The sequence below is a fragment of the Caloenas nicobarica genome, chromosome 22, assembly GCF_036013445.1.
Source record: "Caloenas nicobarica isolate bCalNic1 chromosome 22, bCalNic1.hap1, whole genome shotgun sequence".
Classification (NCBI taxonomy): Eukaryota; Metazoa; Chordata; class Aves; order Columbiformes; family Columbidae; genus Caloenas; species Caloenas nicobarica.
Window position 1 is genome coordinate 4321605 of NC_088266.1, and position 17102 is coordinate 4338706.

The 17102-nt window shown below is 41.3% G+C and overlaps 2 protein-coding genes and 1 long non-coding RNA gene across 9 annotated transcripts in view; 1 reads left to right on the forward strand and 2 right to left on the reverse strand.

Annotated features, from left to right (window-relative positions):
- The window catches only part of KIF1B (kinesin family member 1B), a 76445-nt gene extending 70210 nt beyond the window's left edge, over positions 1-6235 (reverse strand). For 3 of the 6 annotated variants that reach the window (XM_065650103.1, XM_065650102.1, XM_065650101.1), the window contains exons 1-2: positions 5890-6235; positions 514-700 (exon numbers count right to left, since the gene is read on the reverse strand). In XM_065650103.1, the coding sequence (XP_065506175.1) occupies positions 514-619 (106 nt within the window). In that variant the 5' untranslated portion in view covers positions 620-700; positions 5890-6235. The remainder of the gene's footprint in view (positions 1-513; positions 701-5889) is intronic. The other 3 variants (XM_065650105.1, XM_065650104.1, XM_065650106.1) reach the window with 2 other exon arrangements.
- Positions 6236-6576: 341 nt separating this feature from the next.
- On the forward strand, positions 6577-15493 carry LOC135997489 (uncharacterized). Its single transcript, XR_010607449.1, has 4 exons — positions 6577-6857; positions 9084-9158; positions 14727-14804; positions 15384-15493. It is a non-coding gene; the product is annotated as an uncharacterized LOC135997489 (long non-coding RNA).
- The window catches only part of UBE4B (ubiquitination factor E4B), a 35463-nt gene continuing 28997 nt past the window's right edge, over positions 10637-17102 (reverse strand). For both annotated transcript variants that reach the window (XM_065650108.1, XM_065650107.1), the window contains 5 exons: positions 15971-16105; positions 15421-15612; positions 12955-13129; positions 12349-12495; positions 10637-11927 (listed from right to left, as the gene is read on the reverse strand). In XM_065650108.1, coding sequence (XP_065506180.1) covers positions 11866-11927; positions 12349-12495; positions 12955-13129; positions 15421-15612; positions 15971-16105 — 711 coding nt within the window. In that variant the 3' untranslated portion in view covers positions 10637-11865. The remainder of the gene's footprint in view (positions 11928-12348; positions 12496-12954; positions 13130-15420; positions 15613-15970; positions 16106-17102) is intronic.

The following is a 17102-nucleotide window of genomic DNA, read 5'->3' on the forward strand; positions in this document are numbered from 1 at the left end:
TAGATATCTAATATAGAAAGCATAAAACTTAATATCCCTTTCCCCTCAGCTTTCTCACTCAAATTATGCTCCTAAACAAAGGCACAGACTGCAGAATAAGCGCACCAAGAACTCCAGCACCAGCCCCAAGCAGGAGTTATACCACAACAATTACCATGTGGCAATCTGCAACTCAATCCTGTATCTGTCAGTCCACATGATACTCCCACACACTGCCGTTCAAAACATTTGCACTTTGGTATTCTAATCTTTCTGTAAAATTCTCAACTCACCACAAGCAAACACCATAAACAACTGCATTAAAATCAAGACACTCGTGATTTATTCTTTCTAGTCAAATTCAGAAACAATCTAGTTTGTAATGACAGCCTCAAAAGAGAAGAAGATTCCCTAGAGGAGTAACTCTAGATAATATAACTGATACACAGCACTGAGTTTCATCCGACAAAAAGAAGAGGATTAAGCAGGAAGAGGAGAGCAAAAGACTCTCTCATGAGATTAAAACAAACTTACTGGTTGAATTGCCTTGCATCTGGATGATACATTTGGATTCTTTGCTGGTTTCTCGGGAATTGAAGGGCCGGACCCGAACAGCCACCTTCACTGAAGCCCCCGACATTCTGGTTGCTTGTAGTGCAGTCAAGAAATTGAAAGTGAAGGGGTGAAGAGTGTTTCAAGTTATCCTTCTTGTTGGTGTTTTCTAAAAAGAAAAATACAATTTAGCTATTTCTAGCTATTGCACTCAAGACATTGATAAAATTAGGAAGGTTCAAAGTTGTTTGATAACTTCAATTTCTGCTCCGCAATCATCCACCATCCCAAAAGCTGTCACTTCAAAGATGGAACTGGAAATACACTTAACAGCACCTGTACGCTGTCCCCCTAGTCAAAAGCTTCTGTCATGTGAAGCAATTCTTTTGAAGTGTACAAACAGATTTGTTTTCATTTCTTGGTTTTCTTCCCAGAAAGTAGGGACACGAATACCAAGATGAAGATTTGGTTGCAACATGTGTTAGGCTTAAGCTAATAAGGATAATTTTAGCAGTAATACAGCTACTCAGATTTCAGCAGGAGCTAGCTGCCATATACTACATATCCAGGTTCTCTTGCTGTCACAATCCATTAGTAACCATGTTAAAACTGATTCAAGTGTGATGGGCCACATCACACTGACTTTCAATACACACCATTCCAGAGGAAAGGGTGTATGCAACAACCTTACAGAACCCCTGGCAGTCCTGAGAAAGTCTTCTTCTCAAAAGAAATAAAAACTAATCATTACTTATATATTTAGTGATTAGAGGACATACTACTCTGTAAGGAAGAAGATGAATCAAAAACTACTGCCTTCAAGGTAAATATTGCTATCTTCTGCAAATGTTCACCAGTAAATCCATCTTCATTGTCAGAATACTTGGTCAAATCCCACCACGTCAAATGATGGGGCACTGTAGTTGGCAGCAAACTATCCAGGATATCCACAATTCAAAGTTCAAGGCATGTCCAAGACAATATTGAAATGTAGGATTTAATAGAGTTTGGTTCAATTGTATTGGCTTCAACCAACCTTTTCCATTAGAAAAAAAGTCAGTCAGCCTACAATTAAGTAGTTTAACTTATGGCTACAGGATACTGTCAGTAAAGAAGTTAAACAGACTCAAAAAGCAATAATATAGATTAAAAGCAAAATGCCATCAAGGTCTAGTAAAAAGCTACCACCTTTGGCTAGGAAAGCCTCCATGCCGCACTCTCAGAACCTGGAAGGTCATGCTGAGAAAACATGATTACACGGTTGATTTATCCTTGTACACAGCCACTTCTTTCTTGAATCCCAGTTAACATGGGCAGAACTCATCATGCATGGCCCAGAAATCTTGGCATCTTCTTTTATGGTTATCTATACACCACATATCAATGAAATGCTCATTTAACGGTTGTAATCACAGTGCCACAACAGTATAAAACTTACTAGCAGGTCTAAAGCAGATGCACTTCAGCTTTGAAGTACGTTTCACAGCTGGTAAAAATACTTATACATGCTTAATTCAAGTTATGACACATCTTCACGCAGTACAAGAAGTTTTTAATAAAACTGCATTACTTCATTAATGCCATCACATGCTGAAGGCAGAAATTAAATTACTCCATCAAGTAGAAGCAGTAATTTAAAGCATTCCTTATTTTAGCAGGTACCTGAGGTTTATCACCAGACTACAATATTACCAGTGTCTTCAGGAACAAGTCAACTGAACTTCAATGTCAGTGGCACAGCAAACTGGTACAATAACAACTCATGAGGTGGCCACACAATTAACTTTAGGTTAGTAGAAAATATTAAGAAGTTTCACTAAAAACTTAAACATAAAGCATGACCTTCAAAGTTTAACAGACTCTGGGTTATTTTAGAGGACTGCTGTATTCACTCTTGCTTAGAGGTGCCTACTTTTTGCATAACAAAGTGTATCAAACATGTAGCTTCATTATAACCTCCTTTTGCTCTCCTTTCTTAATACGATCCCCGCCTAAGTACATGTGCCCTCACATGAAAGCTACGTGATGAGACTAATCCTCATCCATCCCGGTAGCATTATTCAACCGACCCCGAATATTGCTGCTGGAAAAGAGAAATGTTACTGGACATGGCCACGAAGCATTGTTTCTTGAAATACAATTTAAGAAATCCATGAACTGCAAAATCTCTGTTATTGTCAAGTTCCTAGTGACATGGTTTACTTTGCAGACTGCAGAAAAATATGAGTAGGGGGAATTTTCATAGGGTGTAGCACATCATAGGAACTCTACCTGACATCGGCTTAGTGGTTCTCATCTTGCTTTTCCTCATCTATCCATATTAATGTGAAAACCGTCATTTTGTCACCATCGCGCAAGGACCAATGAATGAAGGGAAGGCCATTAATGAAGGGAATTTTTTTTTTAAGAAAACAAAACTACGATCAATGCGTTGTTATTATTTATGAAACGTAGGGAGCTTATTTTCCCATCTTACTAAAGAGTTCCACATACAAAGATTTTTTTTCTGCTGTTTTCACAGAAATACATCTCAGAGTACTACATTAACTTCTACAGATAACGAGTATATATAGGAAATTGGCAAAGAGAAGATGGAGCGAATCTTTAAAAAAAAAAAACCAAACCTTTAAGAAAAAAATCCTTGAGTACCTCTGAACACCATATTCACAATAAGAAAGCATGAGAAGTATATTGCCAGAGACTCCATATGCACTAACTAAATGATAGCCTTGTTTGAAACACAGCTGTGCAGAAATTCTTACAGAACAGGTCACAAAATAACTTACAACAGCATAAAGATTTATCTGCTAGACTTTTGCAATTACCAGCTTTTCCCACACTAGCTTTTGTGCTCATAGAAAATTAAATGTGGTACAATTTTAAATCTCATTCATTCTCAACTCTACTACTTTTCATAGCTGAAGTATGCAAAATGCCTACTTGTAGCTGCATATGGACTTCAGATGTTTTAAACACCATCTCATTATTTAAGATTTAATTTTCCTTAAGAAAATTAACCAAAACCTACATAATTTCCCAAGCTTCCCATACATTTAAGTTGTTGGGGTTTTGAGGTTTGGGTTTGGTTTGGTTGCTTTCGTTTTTTTTCCACTTATCAGCAAGTTTAACTGGCTGTAAAATTTTATCAAGGCAGTTTTGCCCACATCATAGAGAATGATAAAATAAGGCAAAATGAGCCCAAGTTGCATAACATCACAAACAGCAAATTGCAGCTGCTTTTTCATGTTCACCTTTCCCAGCAGTTTCACTCACTACTACAAGATGCTGTCTACGGGGTGGTAACAGGAGACGTGACTTGCAACAGAGCAAAACAAGATGTGCAATACAGTCTGTGGTACAGATTTAGAAGAACAATCTTTAAAAAGAAAAACCAAAAAAAAAAAAGGAAGCTGTCTTTTATATGTTCACTATAGGCTTACAAGGCTGCCATCCATGCTAGAATGAATCATTCTCCTAGTGTCTTAGAAAGAATCTACTACCTGTGTATCTTTTAATGTTCAGTCTGCATCAATCCAGTCAGCAACCAAGTAAAGAAGGGAACTGTGTGCCTGAGTCTGACATGATAAAAAACAGGTGGTAGATAATATTTGATTTGTTTAGTGAGCTCCATCAGCACAAAGGCAAATCCTACTTATTAATTTTACACTAATTTTAAACTATTATTAAAAAATATCCATCCACCCTGTAAGTCACACAGTGAGGTTTTAATATTAAAGTGTGTCATTAAATCACCTAAGAACCTTGTCCATTTTCTGTTATTCAAGCTGACAAAGCCAATGCTGTTGGTCAATCACCCTTTGTGGTCTCAAAGCACTTATAACTAGGTTTGGACTTTCACACAAATGTTTAAAGAAACAAGCAGTTCATTATGACTTGGATCCTCAGATGTATTTGAAAGTTCTGACAAACCAGTTTTGATGCAATGCCAAAATACAGAATAAATTGCTATTTTTTGAAATAAAGTTACAAACAGAGTAGGTATTTAGAGTCAAATTGTTACTTTTGTATTCAGATAAGTTTGCAACAAGTTAAAAGTGGTTAGAAAAACAGTGTTCAGAATCTCTATCTCAACGTTCAAATAAAAAACCCCACACAACACAAATGAAGAATCCCTTTTATTGAATGTAGCCAGCCATTGTGCCATATTTGCATAGTTATCCCTACCAAAGAAAGTGCTAACAAAAAAATGCTTGCAATTTAATCATAGAACAGCTCTAAAGAAAGAAAATGAACAAGGATAGAGATTAGTACATGGAAAGTTAGCAAAACAGCTGTTCAGAGCAGCAGGGGTTGAGGAACAAGAGGACCAGAGTGAATCCAATTTTAGGTCCTCCACTAAGGATCAGGTTGTGATGACAGTCTGATGTATCAGCTGAACTCACACACTATGAATTGCTATCTTTGTACTAAGTGAAGGTGCCAGATAAGAGTGGTTCAGAACTTGGCAATGCACCAAAAGCCTGATCATATAAGCATATCTCTATTTGTCAACACACCAATGTACTGGATTGCGCAATAACAAAGAGAACTGAGCTAAGAAGAAGCTGGAAGTGAAGAGAAATATACTTTAAAAATCTGAGATTTTACGTTTCAGGGAACAATTACAAACCCACCACCTGTTTCTGGTGAATTCTAGCTCTGCAACCTCAGTTTAACACCCATATTCTGCCCATGACCCCAGAGCTACCAGGCCTGTCATCCCGTCTCCTGCCTGAGCTCAGCGGATTGTCAGCTCATCCTCCCAACATGGCTGCCCGGGCAATTGTGCTGTACCGAACCCAGGGACACGTCCACGGCCGACAGGTCCACGAAAACCACCCTGAAAACCACAATCCTGTCACATCCTTGCATCTTCCAGCTGGCTGAGGGACTACGCCGCCCTCCTGAACAAGCAATTATCGCCTCCACCTCGCCTGGGCTAGAAAGGAGAGAAAGGACGGCGAAACGCGGCGGTATTCCCGACCCTCACGACGAGGAGAGAAGCACGGGAAGCGGCCGGCCCGCCGTGACTGGAGCGCCTGGGGGAAAGGGGAAGGAAGCGTCCCGGGGGACCAGCACACGCAGTGGGCAGATGCGGGCGAGGAAAGGCCGAGTCGGGCCCCACGCCCTTGTGCCGCTGCCCTTCCATTGCCGGGCACCCAGCCCTGCCAGCGCTCCCCCCTCCAGCCCGCAGGCCCCATCCCACCCGCGGCGCCCGCCACGTTCCCCCTGCCCAAGAGCCGCCTCCCCCACCGCATTACGGCATCCATCCCCCCCCGCCCGGCATCGAGCCGCTCCCCCGCGCTCCCCTCCCGACCGCCGCCGGGGCGAGCTCCCTCAGCACAAGCCGCTCCTCACCTGGGGCTGGGCGGGGGTATCCGCAGAACGCGGGTAGTGCGGGGCCGCCGGCGTTGTCAGCAGCTGGGGAAGGCGGCGGGGCCGGAGAAACAGCGCAGCGCGGGGCGGAGGAAACAGAAGAGCCCGGCGGTCGCCATCACGCTTCGCCGCCTCCACCGAGGCTGGGAGACACCCCCCCTCCGCCCCCGCCGCCAGGAAGGAAGCGGGAAGGGCGAGGGAGGGAAGGAGGGAGGGGAGAAAGGGGGAGGGAAGAAAGAAAAAGGCCGCGCCGGGAAGAACGAACGCAAAGATGCACTCGGCACAGCGCCGCTCCCACACTGACAGGATCCCGCAGTTCTGAGCCCAAGCCCGCCCCCGCAGGGGGAGGAGCGTCCACCTGGCCAATAGCCGCGCGCCGGCGCTCCCTCCTCCCTGCATCTGACCAATCGTCAGGCGCAGAGTCGGCGCGTGCCCGCCTCCCGCCGTGCCAATCACAGGCTGACACAGCCGTCCACTAATCACAGCTCGGGAATGTCCGTCCGCAATGACGATCCCCACTCTTCCCCGTGAGTCAATCCCTCCGCCGAGATGTGGGGATACGGGGAATCGGTTCTTCTCCATCCCTGGCCAATCAGAACTCGGGACGGAGCCCGCGTCGTCCCTTTTTTAACCTATAGCGAGCGGCATTAGGACACCTTAGCCCTGTCACCGCTCTGCCGTGGTGTGTGCCTGCGCGCCCCTGAGGTAGCGGCGGACTGCCCTGCGCGCCCGGGAGCGGCGAGTGTCGTAACCAAAGACGTGAGCAGAGATTGAGCACTTGTGACTAAAAAAAGCCTTTTAATGTGAGCGCCCCCGGCTCCAGGGGCCCGTGAGCGGGTAGGCGTGGCTGCCTGCCCAGACACGGCGGCTGGAGTGGCGAATCCGCCAGCTCCCCGCCAGCTCCAGGGGGATTCAGTAGGATTTTGAGTCTTAAGCGAGGCCTAAAGATGGTAGGTCAGAGGGGAGGGATTAATTTTCCCCTTTTCCCCCTTCAAAACGTTTGTGTTTGGTTTGGTTTTGTTTTGTTTTTTAATCTCATAATATGTTTTATAGAAGTGATTAAATTGTTTTGCCAATGGTATTGTATTAGCTCTTCCAGTATTTTTTTTTTTTTATGGCAATAACCAGCTGTGAAGTTCCGCCTTTCTGGTAGTACTTTCATCATTACTACTCTTAGAAATAGGCTTGTGTTTAATCTTATAAGCATTTTAAAGAAAATAATACTACATGAAATACCTTAATTACATATTTTGCATACACACACCAGCATATGCAAATTGCATTTAAGCTGTTGAGAACAGTTGGGACCTGAGATTTCTAGTTTCAGAACGAGCTTTACTTTTGTTCCCAGGCCCCCATCTGTTCACTATATAAATCTTCACCGTGTCTCTTGTGTTCCCCGTCACTTTCAGGTTTTTGGGAGAGTGAGGTATCAGTTACTTTCTATTTGGTGAATTGTGATTTATTTTTTTTTTCTCCTTGCCAATCTCATGGTGTGTGCGTATGACCTGCAGTTGTGGCCGTGAATGCAAAAGCCCGACGATACAGGGCTGAATAGCAGATTGTAGGGAAATACAAGTGCAGAACCAACAGAGCAAAACCAGGTGGCTTTCAGATGGCCCAGAAAATGCCATTATTTGAACTTTGGAAGACTTCCTGTTGATGGGCCATATGATTTAGTGGGTTTTAGCATGGTGTAACCGTGCTAACTTCTACCTAGGGCCATGTGGAATTAGGTCAGTTCCAATTTCTCTAAAAAAACAAAACCTGTTTCGAAATCTGCTGCCAGCTGTCAAAATACTGGGTGTGTGCTGCAGTCCTGTGTGCTACCAGACAATGTGATTGATTCCACTTAAGCAAAGTTTGTGTCGTGTCTCTTAGGAACAGCAGTTCCTGCATCACTGTCTTATGTCTAAGCTTGGAGAGTATTCACACAGAATAGTTCCAGGATGATAATTCGGGTTTTGTTTACAGAGTCTTGAAAAATCTGCTAGAAGTGCTCAGAGAAAGTTGAGCTGCATGTTGAGAAAGAAAATGGTAATGAGCACATGACACACGCTGTGAAGCGTCTGGGAGATGACTCGTGGCAAAGGGAGACGGGAGGAAAATTGCTCTTTAAATAGCCAAGTATGGAGGTGAAAGGTGGTCGGGTGTAAAGGCAGGCCTGGGCTAGCTGCTTGTGATGCCTTTTTAATTATAGAACTTAGGCATTTTATGTCAATTTAAGTAGACTCGCCTTCTAAATGTCATTTTTGAAAGTCAGGTCTCCCTGGGTAATGTAGAATTAACTTGCTAAATATGTACGGAAGTGGAATTCTAGTGCAATGTTCTGCCTGTGAATCCTGTTTAAAAAAAAAAAAAGTGTTCATTCCCTTATAGGAAAGGGACCATTCTTACTCCTTTACATGTTTCTGACAAATACTATATAACCCTGCAAAACAGCAGAAACAGATCCAATTTTCTACAAATGTGTGTCTTTAAAACTAGAATTTAGACATTGTTTTTCAATAAAATATTCGCATAATGAAGATCCTCACCATAAGGTAAGTTCTTGAGCATTATTGTACCAGAAAATTGAGAGCAAGTAGGACTGTGAAAAATTTCTTGCATTTATAGTACAAACAAATGCAGTTGGTTACTGAAATCACTGTGATATCATTCGGCTGTTCGTGCTGCCAGCAGGGAAGAGTTCACAGAGATGTAGATTGTGCTATTCTGCAAGTGTAAATTGTGATAGAATAGTTTTACTGAACTCTATTGCTATCATCGTCAGAACTCGCCCCTGTAATTCCTCCAGTCGCATAACTAGAGGGCAAGTAAAGACCAGAGATGGTCTTGTAACTTCAAATTTTCCAAGAAAAGCACGTTTTGCAACATTGATGGAAGTTCCTGTGATGAGCAAATCACAGCTCAAAGCTATTCAGATTCTGCAGATACACATAAACGTCAAAGATAATTTGATCAATTGATAGTTTGTGTTCTCTAATATGTCTCTGTATTGTAATAAGGTTACAATTGTATTGAAAAAGGTAAATGGCATGTTCGTATGGGGAGAGGAAATAACAAATAACTGCAGGTGGTATGAAATGCATTAAACTAAGAATTGTCACACAGCCGATACGCTTTCATGGGAGATTTATTCTTAATCCAATACTAACTTCAGCTTTCCTTTTCAGTTCCTCAAATGTCGATTAACCCCCGAAGGACTGGGGGTTGATTCACTTTTGTACCCAGAAGACAGCAATATAACGGTACATTCAGTTGCATGTATTAAAATACATTTCATTATTCTGACCATGAACGCTGAATTTGGGAGAGCATTTGTCTAAATTCGCACCTTTGAAATACTCGGTAGTACTCCAGATAAAATTGTTTTAGCCACTTAACGCCAGCCTCCATGTCTTCTGCAATGCCTGCACTGATAACATTTTCATGTGATAAATGTATGCCGTAATTAGACTAAAGAGCTCCCTGTGCACTTTGCTATTTATATTCCTCTGGTCAAAGTCTAATATGATGGCAGAATAAATATAAATTCAGATTCTGCATTAATACATCCCATACCAAATGTAAATATTTCTACTTCCTCCTGTCAGACAAAGTTAAGAGAAACATCTTGAATTTGTTCAAACAAGCCTTTCAGTTGGTACAAGGGAATAAATCTAAAAAAAAAAAAAAAAAAAAGAGGATTTTCATTTCATACTTGCATTAAAAAAAGAGCTAGTTCCCTACTGATTTCCTGGCAAAACATGTAACTAATATCCAAGAGGGCTGTGAATTTAAAACAGACCAAATGTGAAACATCAAGAACTATTTAAGAATAGCAGATCTCGAGCCCAGTACAGCATACACTTAAGCAACCAGCATTTTTTAATTTAAGGGTGGATTATTCCTGCTTGTGCTCTTCTCATAAGACTGCTCATTGTGCATAAGGATGCCGTGGAAACAAAGAGCGGTGGTGTATCTAATTTGTAATAGCTGAAGAAAATTAGAAGCAAGCATTTCTTCCATCTTTCCATTCATAGTCTTTCAATAAAACTGTATATTAACTTCCAGAAAAAAGCCATAGTGAAATGGTAGCAGTTGCAGCTCCCTGCATACCCGTGTAATGTGTTCCGAAACCACGATAGATTTGGATGCTGGATGACAGCTTGCAGAGAAGCGCAGCGGCCTTGGTTCTGTGACGTTTGAAGAGGGAAAGAGAGGGGGATTTGAATTTGTGGAAAGAGTGGAGGTTAAGGAACTAAAACCAGCCAACAAACAAGCTGCTCTGTTCCAGCGGCCCGTGCAGACACAAGCTTTGGAATATTCCTCCCACCCTTGGGGAAAACAAACAAAGGTATGGAGGGGACACCACCACCACCAAAAAAACCCAAACAAAACACGCCCACAAAACAAACAACCACAACAAAAACCCCACTACATCTTCGCATTTTAATGTGGAATTACTTGCACATCTCAAAGGTCAGCACTGGATTATATATAACCTCACCACAATTCCCCCTGGAGCCCATCACCAACTGTCACGTAACTATTAATAGGTATAAGAGTCACCACTTGGGAACATTCATTAGTTTGAAGTATTACTGTTATCTGTGTGCACAGAAATTTTTCACATAATTTACTAAGTTATCTCCAGATTGCAAACCTGAACAAAGCCACCCAATCACTTTATTTTTTATACTTTCACTGACACAAAGGAAAGACAAAGGAAACATTTTGTGCGAGTGTGTATCATTTATTGTAGTTCAAGAGAGTCAGGAATTGAATAGAAGACACAGCGAAAAACAAAAGAAAAACAACCTTTTTTTTCAGACTTAATTTTAAAACACTGTGGTTTCAAATCCTTTTTAAAAAGGAAATTCAAGTATTGTATGCAGGGGGCAGTAATACAAAAATGTTTGCGAATATTTTAAGTTTTTTTTTAAAAAATGTAATTCTACATTTCCTGCACCCTTTCTGCTTTGGTAAGGCCAAGCCATGGATACAAATTGGTACGCAACATAAAAAAAACGAACCCTGCCCCAAACTGCAGCCTCTAAGAATAAAAGGATCTGCTCTCTGCGGACAAGCTCTAATGGCTCAGAACTGTCATTTAGCATGTATCATATCTGCAGCATTAAAAGAACGGATTTTATTTTTTAAAAGTCACTGAAATCCTGGTATTCCCAAGTATCTTATTCGTGGCAGCTGTTTTAACATACTTCTATCTCAAGGCTTTTCAGAAATACCAGATCATCTAGAGCAACATAGAGACATTTCAAAGAACGGAAATTAAAATCCACGTGTGAAATCTTTGCTTTTTTGCAGTTACTCTTGTGTCTAACACCAATTAAAGCCCAAATATGCAAATATGTGTAACATAAAAATACAATCCCAAGATGAACACTTTGTTGCAGGCACAGTTATCGCACAGAATGTGTTCTTTTTGAGGGCAGGGGAGCGATTCTGATTTTCACAGGGATTTTTTTTTTTTTTTGCATTACAAAAAAAAGAAAATAAAAGAAGACAGCAGTGCAGGTTTGATGGGTGGAAGAGGAAGAAAGGAGGGAAAGAGGAAAAAGTTACTTTAGCAGCAAAATGTCCAAGGTTCTAACCACAATCAAATTAACGGATATCTGGCTGTAAAAAATAAGGTTGAAGGGATGCTGCCCTGATCCATTCATCTTTGCTAAAATAATCCAGCTGTAAAAACTCCAAAATGTGACATATTGAAGGACAGTTTTGTAACATAAGCAACTTCCTAGCTTGTCCTCCATGTTATTGACCATCGTTATCACTTAAATATATGTACAAGAATTATGCCGCGTTTCTCCTGGTCCGCACGTGGGGGTCACTGCTCAAGGCAGCGCCCGCGGCCACACTGATCCCAGCGGCTCAAAGGGAAACGGCTCCGCTGGCCAGAACAGCCCACGCCCTGCGCTTCCACGAGTGTTGGTGTGCACAGCAAGGGAATCTTTAATGGTCAGCATTCTGCTTGTCTCTCATCCAGGCTTGGATTTGCTCTTTAAGTTCTGGCACTAATAATGTAAAGACGAGAAAAAAAGAATGATTCATTTAGCAGTTAAATATTTTATACTGCTACCATAAGAAAGCTCCTTATGACCAGTAACAATTCCTTTTCTAGAAACTTGATCAGGAATATCTACTACTATTTTTTTCCTCTATCAATGTTATTTTCTGAACAGCTTTGAGTAAATTAATTCCTTATTTACCTACCATAACAATATCCTTTAGCCCAGTAGTTATCAAGGCCAGGGTGTAGGGATTTTCCCCCAGAAAAAGGGAAAACAGATGGAATTAACTTTTCTGTGCAAGTTGAAACAACCGTTACCTCTGCTGAGGCCTCAACACCATCTTCCTAAAGCACACAGAACAAACTACACGCAAATTGCTTCCCCCAGCCAACAGTTTCATTGCTAAAAACTTTAAAACCGATACCTGGTTCCAGCATGTTTTCTGTCAGCATCTGGCGATTGAAAGGATCCGTGGCAGAGTTCAGCAGGTGCCTCAGGATGATGGACCTGTCCATAATGGTTCCGGACGGCAGCCTGACGGGATCGGTCATCAGAGTGTCCATCAGCGGATCTGGGGGCACAAGGGTCTCATTGAATTGAAGACAATAGCTACAAGTGTTATCTGCACACACAGTGACAGTGCAGAACTGATATTCAGGGCTCCCAATCAGGTGTATTGCTCAAGTTACCAAAAATGGTTAAAATTAGCAGTGGACTTGAGCCTTTATACTGTTTTTCCCTTTCTGAATTGGGACTAAACATTAGCTATTTTCACCCCTTTTTTTTTTTTTTTTTTTTAGTGTTTTAAAGTATATGTAAGCGAAACATGGATAGGACTAGATAGTACAGTCCCAGGAAAAAACTAAATGAACTTGTAGCTCTCTGTATTTAACTATTTAATTGAAAGAGAGCAGGACGCAAGGCTGCATAAACACCATGTATAGTTTCTATTAATATATACTCATATTTATAATCAAAGTAACAAATCTCTCTGCTCCTAAAAAGTCAGTATTTAGAAAACTCAACTTGCCTCTGAATTCATCTGGAGCATCACTGTAATCAATTTCCGCACGGGCGTTCTTGGCAACTATTTCCTCCACTTTCTCAGCCAGCAGTTTGAATTTCTCTATTGCTATGGTGGACTTGATGCCGGCCTTTCTCATCTTGGAGATAACCTCCTCAAAGAGCTCTTTGCTGTAGGACCTCTGCAAGCAAAGCAGAAAAACAGGACTCTGCTGAGTTGTTGTATCCTAACATGCCATAAAAATAAAAATTCTAAAGATCTTTTAATGCATTTTTAAAACTTCAGGAGGGATCAATGAAACCTCAACATTATGTCAGATGGAAAAGTAGCATGTGGATCACATTTCGTCTAGCACCAGAATGTCAACTTTGGGGTAGACTTAGGCTTTTTTACTGGTCATTAATACTGTAGAACTGGTCATGTTCAGGCAACATCCCCTAATTAAAATGAGTAGGACACTTGGAGAGGCTGACTGCAATTATTGGAACTGTTCCTTATTCAAAACATCCATCTTGCCACTCCTGCCTGTATACTTGTTCTCACAAGTCTTGGCTGAAAATAGAGCATTAAATGAATTTTTTTTTTTTAAATTCTTAACTTCTCTGATCATGTGCAAGGCAGTACTGGGAAAGAAGCGATTCTTTCTCCTAACCCAAACAAAAACAAACAAAAAACCCACCCCATGATGTTGCAAAAATAGTAAGGCAGCTCCGAGGGAGCCAATACTTGCTGGAAACTTGCCATCCAGTGCAGGAAGAACTGTACAGCTACACAGTACGAGATTCAGAGACCAAATACACATCCTGTGGTTCCAGCTGAAGTGAGCATTGCTTTCAAGTAAAAAAAGAAAGGCAAGGACTTCTGAAAGCTGCTTATGTTCTAAAGACAGCATTTTAAGTTCGCAATGCCATGTTTTGATATAAGCCTTTTAATAAAAACTGTTATTTACGCTGCAGCACAAGGCTGAATTAAATGACAAAACAAAACACACCAAGTCTCACAGATTTCTGTTTTCCTTGGGGATTTTAAAATGTTCAACACCGCCCTCCTTTCATCCACATTATCCTATATCACACCAAGAAATACCATTCACTCCTGAGGACACACAGCGCCCACCCAAACTCCTTTCGAGTCCACAGAGGAGACCAGAACTGTGGCAATATGCCCAGGGCTTTATAAATGTTTTCGGATTCCTTCTAATACGTGCTAGGATTTGCAAATGGGAAATGGATCAGAATGCTCTAGAGAGACCCTGCCAGGATCAAGCAACTTTTTGTTTGGTTTAGTTTGGGTTTTTTTCTCCTAACACCAGTAGCCATTAACCAACTGTGCATTTCCTTGGCACTTCTTTCCTGTCATTGAGAGTTTCCAAGATACTGGTCACTCCCTCCCTTTTTATGAAGGGCTACTTTGTTAATTAAGCTTTATTCCAGTTCCCATACCAACAGGCTTCTCTCCTTTTAATCTCTATGTCATTGCTGCGTACTTTGCTGTGGCTAGCATTGATAACTAATGATGGATAACATTCCCACTTGAATATAACAGCATAAAAAAAATACACCGCATGCTAATTATACTTATGCAAACGCATAAGGTCTGCTTCAGAAGTGTTACTGGTATTATCTGCAATTATCAGAACTTAGATAATTACAGAAAAAAAGGTCATGAATTACTTAGATACCTCTGCTTCACCAGACATACAAATACAGCTTCATGTATCGTAAACCAGCTTCCACTAGAATTTCAAGTAGCTATTGAGAACATTTTTTTTCTTCTAGATTTTGAAGTTTGTCTTACAAGACACAGGCACAGAGAGACGAGATTCAGTAGCTTGACAACTTTACAAGAACCCAGAGGTGAGCGATAGCTTATCTACCTGAAGAATTAACATTCTGCTCTGAAGGCTACTACAAGGAATTGTCCCATGTATGTTGTATTTTGCCAGTTTATAACACGGCCTTCTAATAAAGTGATATAAAGAGGAATACAGTTTGGAAACTGTTGGTCTAGAGAATGAAATTTGGATTGTTAAACAAGGCTCTAATTCTCAGTCCCAGCTCTGCCTGTTTCGTGTGTTACTGACGAGGAGAGAGAGAGTCCAAACTCTTTGTATGCTTCAGTTTTTCCACTTGCAAAATTAGGACAAAGTACTTCTGCTCATTTACAATGAACCTGTAGCCAATAAGCAATTAATGCCCAGGCAATTTCCTATGGGTGTGAAGTGCTATAGGTGTTTATGTGTGTCTATAGGTTTGCAAAACACTTGGAAACACACCCATCTACAGAGGGCAGACAGAATAGGAACAAAGATGATCTGCTGAAAGCCAACTAATTGCAGGCATCTGTGACAGAAGCTGGGTATGAGTAAGAATCTTCTGGAGTATTCTGCAGGTTCAATCTTCTAAAGTATTCTGCACATTCCTTTTTGTCCACAGTGCTTTGGCCCTTCCCTCTCATCTTTTTGGAGCTCACCTGATCATCAGCAATTGCTTTAGCAAAGCGAGCACAATCCAGCTGTAGATAAATGTCAGTCAGTTGGTCCAACAGCTTCTTTGGTTCAAACCCGTATTTCTCAGGGTTTTCGACTTTCAGGTCGCGACACTTGGGGCCACACAGTTGCTGTAAGTTAAAGTTCAACATAGCAGCCAATCGCGGTCCAAGTTCCTATGAGATCAAAGTAAAACACAGATCACAGCATGAAGGCAGCAATCGAGACGATTATCGCCACATTTGCGTACAGCAGGAATTATTAACTAATAAAATTATCATTTTGTAAGCTTGCGAGAAGTGTCTTTTCTTTGTGCATGCTTTCCATTAAAAAACAATAATGCAAATGGCTTCTGTCTAGAAGGATCACACCATGTCAGTGACTCGGGTAATGCTCTTAATGCCAAATAACTTCATCAGCTGAAGAAAGGGGTGAAGAACGGAGACAAAGGGCTACCAAACATTTCCAGGATATTATCCAACAGCAGAGATGTTAAAAAAGCTAGAAACCAAATTAAATCTGAGTAGGACTTACAGGTCTGAGAAAAGGCTTTTGAACCTGCTTGGTAAGGATATGGAACATATCAACAGTTTCTGTTGCCAGGGCAAGATATGAACGAGACACACGCTCATCCTGAGCCAGCTGCGATTGCCGGGCCTGCTGCTGATCCTGGAAAAGAAACATTCGGTGGTCACGAGTACAGCGGAATTTCCTACATCATCGCCAGTCAAAACCTTGAGAGCTGTAATGCTCACATGATCTAGATAGACAAAAGAACAGACTGCAATTTCAATCCATATAAAACACATTTTTTCATTTAAGGTACAGCTCACTTTTACTACCTAATACTAAAGAAAACTCTGCACCAATTTTCCAGAAATCTGCAACACTAAAAATGAATGCAAATGCTGTCACAAGACTCCACGGTTACCGAGTCTGTCTACACCCTGTAACTGCTCCTCCCAGCTGCAGAAGTGGGTTACGCTTCCTCTCCATCCAAATGCCAATACTTCAAAACCAGCGTGGGATCTGAGAGTCGATTGAGCTCCTCTCTGATCTTTGCATCACCATAAGTAACAAACATTCCACACTGGCACAATCTGGAGCTGATGTACCTGCTCGTTTTGTCACTACAGTGACAGCTTTACCTTGCTAGTAGGCACAGACAGAACAAAGGCTTCAGAAGAGCAAACCAGAAAAACCAGAATAAGTTTAACAAACAAGATCTTTAAAGCTTTTCTTTTCAACTTTTTTTTTTTTTTTTTTTAAATCAATAACCTTAAAATAGAAATACCTGACATTGGTGGGTCAACACACACAATTATTAATCGGGCCAAGGCCTGGGGTATAAGACTCTAATTGTCTGCATTGAACCTACGCAGGATCAATGCATTAAAAAATAAAAGCTTCTATTCCTTGAAGTCAATTCAACTGGCGAGCATCTTCCAAAACCTCCTTCAAGAAGGTTAAAGTCTCAATTTCTCCACTTAGAATTAAGTGCACAGTAATTTAAAGCTTTATACTATTTCCACTTCACACCGTGCTCTTTGCCAGCCACAACATAACTACGCAGAATGATGTTTTTTGCAGAATCGTGTCCAGAGTGACCACAGCCATAGTGGCAGCAGGAAAAAGCATCGAGGACTGCTTCTCGTGAGCAGCTTTT